This window comes from Penaeus chinensis, chromosome 37 (assembly GCF_019202785.1).
Source record: "Penaeus chinensis breed Huanghai No. 1 chromosome 37, ASM1920278v2, whole genome shotgun sequence".
Taxonomy (NCBI): domain Eukaryota; kingdom Metazoa; phylum Arthropoda; class Malacostraca; order Decapoda; family Penaeidae; genus Penaeus; species Penaeus chinensis.
This window is the reverse complement of record NC_061855.1, coordinates 18,340,350-18,345,349: the sequence shown is the minus strand read 5'-3', so window position 1 is coordinate 18,345,349 and position 5,000 is coordinate 18,340,350. Positions and strand designations below refer to the sequence as shown.

Sequence of the window (5,000 nt, the reverse complement as noted above, 5' to 3'; positions counted from 1 at the left end):
GATATTGAAATAATGCTTTGAAACTTTCTCTGGTGATATAGGTAAACTTCGGTGGTAGTAACTAATTAAAAAGAAAGAAAAAGAAAAGAAAACACTTCGCAGCTGAGAAAGTGGCTTGTGGTTCTAAGCATCATATGAGCTCTGCTTTAAACAGCACTCAAAGTAGACTTGTAAATGTTTAGTTAAGTTATGCTCTGTTATACATCATGTAGAGACTCACTGAAGTAGTCATTACTGATGGGATTTAAAGGGGTTTTTGTAATATTTACTTCCACTTTTCTCTTTATTCCTTCTTTCCATTTCTCCCTTACCCTTAGTTTCTTTCAATTGCAATGTAACATTTTCATTTTTAAAAAATCATATGCATGACCTTGCCTCATTTCCAGCTATGAAGAAGCAGAATGGCTGGAGCATGTGGAGAGCGACGGATCTTTGCTGTACGTGGAGTCCTATGTGTCAAGCACTGTGAGGGAGAAACAGGCACAGGCATTTAAGGCATCAGGAGGAGGAGAGAAGAAGCCGGCATTTTCATCTCCCTCAAAGGATATTAAAAAGAAGAGTATGGATTTCAGTTTGATATATAGATAGTTTTATAAATCATTGGATATGTAGATACATACTCACATGAATCTTTTTGGAGATATATGGATGGATGGATGAACTGATACATATATACATAAATGTATACTTGTATGTATACTTATCTATCTCCAGATCATAACTTCATTTGTTTTTCCAACCTCTGGCTTTGCTCTGTTCTGCTGAGAGTGTTTTTAAGAATAAGCTTTAATTGGATTCAACTTTTAAAGGAATAAGCTTCTCTCCACAGATAAACTCCTTCGCCTGTTACAGCGCCGGCCAAGTGTGAGAGTGAAGGGTGGGCATCGGGTAGGTGTAGGAGGGGAGGGGGGCACCAGGAGTGGAGCGGACTTAGCCTCAGCACCCAAGGTCACCTTTAGGGATAACCCAAGTGGAGAAGTTAGGAAGGTTAATTTGCAGGTGAGTCTTACTGTGTCTTTTCTGGTATTTCCTTCTGTTTCCTTTTTTTTTCTTTCTTCTTTCTAATTTCTTCCTTTTATTCTTTCCTTTTTCTATCCTTCTCTTTTTTTATTATTTTTTTATTTTCCTTTTCTTTTTCCCTCTAGTTTTTCTTCTTCCTTTCTGTCTCCATTATAATATATATTTCAAATTCATGAAGTTACAGAACAAATCTCAAAAAAAAAAAATCATACCTTATATATAGTACTTGAATTATGTGAATTATGAAATATGATTATAAACACATAATACCAAATACTCACCATTCATCAATGCACACCATGTAGACAATTACAACATGGTTTGTTCATTGTGCATGGTATATGGTACCCAAACATCACAGTTTCCAACTCACACAGGTATCTGAAGGTGGCAATAACTTGGGTCGAAGAGCAAGCCTATGCGAGACTGTCTTGGGTGTTGTTCCAGGACGTTTCAGTGAACCTCCAGACTCAAGGGTGATGGTGGCGGGTCTTGTCCCAGGTTCCCAGGCCCTTAGAGATGGCGTGATCAAAATCGGTGAGGGGGTGATTTTGGTTCCTTTGGATAAATGGGAATAATGGGAGATGGTTTTAAGTGGGGAAAGACTAAGGGAAGTTTGTGACTATTGCATTGTGTTATTGTTTCACAATGGATTAAATGTGAGTGTTATTTGAATTTTTATGTCTATATGTGTCTGGATGTGCATATGCATGTATACTGTTTTTATATCTTGGTTTGGGTTATTTATTAGATTAAGGCATCACTGTTAATGATGGATGAAAGAGATAGACTCGTATTCTTAAGGTGACTGGCTCAAAGAGGTGGATGGAACAGACATCAACTGGGACAACTTGGATGATATTCTGGCTGAGTTACAGGCAAGTTTTTAGTTTTTTTGTAGTTACATAGAATTATATGTGTTTCCTATGATTTCATATTTACCTATATGTATATATATGATCAAAAGTATATATGGACAGAGCTTTCCCTGAGCTTACAATATTTTCACATAGTCATTACCTAAACTAAAGTTCTAGGAAAATGTGGATTGAACATCATTATTCACATATAAAGTCCTAGAAGCTGGAAGCAAAATTTCTAGCTAATGTAACACCAATAGTTTTCATATTACCATATGTCTTATGTTGTTAATTGTTTTACATTTTGAACTTCAATGTAGAGTCTAGTACATATAATACTCTATGTTCAGGATAGTTACATTTCTATTTTTTAGCAACTGTTGTTATTTTCACTCTAAATCAAAAGCTATTAGATTCAATTGATGAAATAAATATGTAGTTCTTTGCCACTTTAAAGAGTAAGTCCAAAACCCAAGAAACATATTATGATGCAATATTCATTGCAGATTCCCTCAACCATCAGCTTATCTGTGCAGAAGTGTGCATCAGAGACACTTCCTGAGGATACAGATCATGATAGAAAGGTAAAATCGCATAAGTCTGATTATACTAGACCTTTAGCACGCCATAAAATCTGATATTAGTAATATCACCAGGATTTATTTGTCATGTGTATTATTTTCCTTGCTTTCAGCTTGCCATAAAAGTTAAATCCTTATGTAAGTAAGATATCTGAGATAACAGAGAGATCCATTTATACCTACTTTGATTGTTGATCCATAAGGAAACCAAATAAGCCAGACTGAACTGTTCAGTTACGATAATTTCATCTCAATACCTTTCCCGCCAGAGAGTAATTCAGACTCAGCTGGTGAAAGTGGTCACAGGAGTTGACGTGGACAGTCGAGACAAGACGTTTCTCCAAGAGCTGCCCCACACTCTTCTCTACCTCAGTCTTGTGGGTGTGACTGAGGACTCACCTGATGGGGCTGATATTAGGTAAATGTGTTTGCAAAGTAGAGAGCTATTTCAGGAATATATTGAAATATATTTTATTTAATATAGTGTGTAGGGGATTCATATTGGTGTACTAGTATGATCTGCAACATATTTTAGGTTATGCACTCTTATTATCAAAATATTCTTCATTTCTTTAGGTATCAGTTCCCAAATTGGAGTAACAAGCTGGTTAAAGTTCGAGGGATGTTTATCACCGCAGCCCACACAGTGCAGGAAGTGACAGGGGAGCCTACTTTGTGGTACAACTTCTTCAAAACCATATTTTATACTGACCTCTGAATTTGGGCCCTGGCTTATTTACATCTCTTTTACATATTTGAGATAATCTTGTTTAAGTTCCCTTATTTGGTTGTATATGGTATTTTTTGCAGGTTAAGTAAGGTAATCATATGATTAATGTTTTTTTGGCAGCTCAACAGTGTTGATAGACGGAGAGTATTATCATGTTGCATATGTGAGAGAAAATAACGACATCTTCCTCCTTGCTCTTCCACATTCCTAGTAAGTGGTTCTCTCTCTCTCTCTCCCTCCCTCCCTCCCTCCCTCCTTCCCTCCCTCCTTCCCTCCCTCCTTCCCTCCCTCCTTCCCTCCCTCCCTCCCTCCTTCCCTCCCTCCTTCCCTCCCTCCCTCCCTCCCTCCCTCCCTCCCTCCCTCCCTCCCTCCCTCCCTCCCTCCCTCCCTCCCTCCCTCCCTCCCTCCCTCCCTCCCTCTCTCCCTCCCTCCTTCTCCCTCTCCTCCCCCTCGCCCCTTTTGCTTTTTCATTTTTTTATATATATTGTTATTATAAAATTCTACAAAATTGGATTTAATTGTGATTTTCTCGAGGAATATACTTTGTAATGTAATTGAAGGCTGACTGAAAAACATAATTTGAACTTTTGCAGTGTGTCCAGCCATGAAATAATAGCACTGATGGAACAGATTGCTAATCTTATCAAATTTGAATTTGAAACCTTGACCAAGTAAGTTCATTTTTAGTGTCACTGTTTGCTTTGCCTTTGTGTTACTTGCTCTCCTTTGATTCGAGTTCACTGTTGAGAAATGAGAATAGGTTATTTCAGAGGCATGTTGATTATTTGATTACACAGTTGATTATATAGATTATTAATTTTTACCATTACTCTTCTCAACAGTTCTTTGTAATGCTTCTGTATTTAATGTTATAAGAAGTTTTTCTAGTTATATTAGACTTCAGTAGTGCAAGATGAAAATATCTTTGTTCCCATAATAATGATAGAATAGATATAAAGTAGCAGTGGCATAACATGGGCCATCAGCACCTGGGGCAAAAAGGTTTATAGCAGTTAGTAAGGAAAACTGTAAAATGTAATGCACCAATGTTGATTTGAAAAACTGTGGAATGTTCAAACACCGGGAGAGCATATTATTTCCCCTTTTTTTTTCCCTTTTGAAAATGGGCAATGCAAAGAATTTGGCACCCAAGGCAACTGCAGTTCTACCCACATTATGCCACTGCTAAGAAGTTGGATAATATGATAATACAGGAAAGATATGAATAAGGATTATAAAAACTTAAAGTAAATGATAGTAAAGTCATATGAATGCTGAGGAGAGAAAAAGCAATGATAAAAATAGTAAGGCTCATAATAATTACAGTAATGATAATGATACCAATATTAATGATGCTTAGAGTACTAATAAAGACCATAATGATAACTGCCTCCATCCCCACTCCTTACCATCCTCCCCATCTCTCCCTGAAACCAAAGTGGCGTGGGTCTATCCCACAACAAAGCCTACCTGGACCACCTCATGAGCCACATCCTAGGGAGTGTCCTTTCGCAGGGGTGTAGAGGAGGTGGAGGAGGGAACAGCCAACCCAACCCCTACCTGCCTCTCATCCCAACCGCATCACAGAGCCTTATCTTCGCCCTCCCCACCTGGCTCATTCTCCAAGGGGATGGGGAGACAAAAGTGAGTTTTCAGGACTAAGGAGGCTAAGGTTGCAGCTTGGGACTGGAACTAATGGCATTTTTTGTCTTCTGATTTATTTTGTGCAGAAATGAGAATGTTGCTTATATGTTGCTTATCTTCCTATGTTATTATTATTATTATTATTATTATCATGATCATCATCAT

At 37.8% G+C, this 5,000-nt stretch overlaps 1 protein-coding gene across 3 annotated transcripts in view; it reads left to right on the top strand.

The window, feature by feature from the left end:
• The window catches only part of LOC125045419 (protein inturned-like), a 19,672-nt gene that overhangs the window by 2,993 nt on the left and 11,679 nt on the right, over window positions 1–5,000 (top strand). For 2 of the 3 annotated variants that reach the window (XM_047642637.1, XM_047642638.1), the window contains exons 3-12: window positions 387–559; window positions 830–999; window positions 1,398–1,557; window positions 1,825–1,898; window positions 2,387–2,464; window positions 2,731–2,879; window positions 3,038–3,139; window positions 3,312–3,401; window positions 3,785–3,862; window positions 4,631–4,835. In XM_047642637.1, coding sequence (XP_047498593.1) covers window positions 387–559; window positions 830–999; window positions 1,398–1,557; window positions 1,825–1,898; window positions 2,387–2,464; window positions 2,731–2,879; window positions 3,038–3,139; window positions 3,312–3,401; window positions 3,785–3,862; window positions 4,631–4,835 — 1,279 coding nt within the window. Of the gene's footprint in view, window positions 1–386; window positions 560–829; window positions 1,000–1,397; window positions 1,558–1,824; window positions 1,899–2,386; window positions 2,465–2,730; window positions 2,880–3,037; window positions 3,140–3,311; window positions 3,402–3,784; window positions 3,863–4,630; window positions 4,836–5,000 lie in introns of those variants that run through there. The other variant, XM_047642639.1, reaches the window with a different exon arrangement.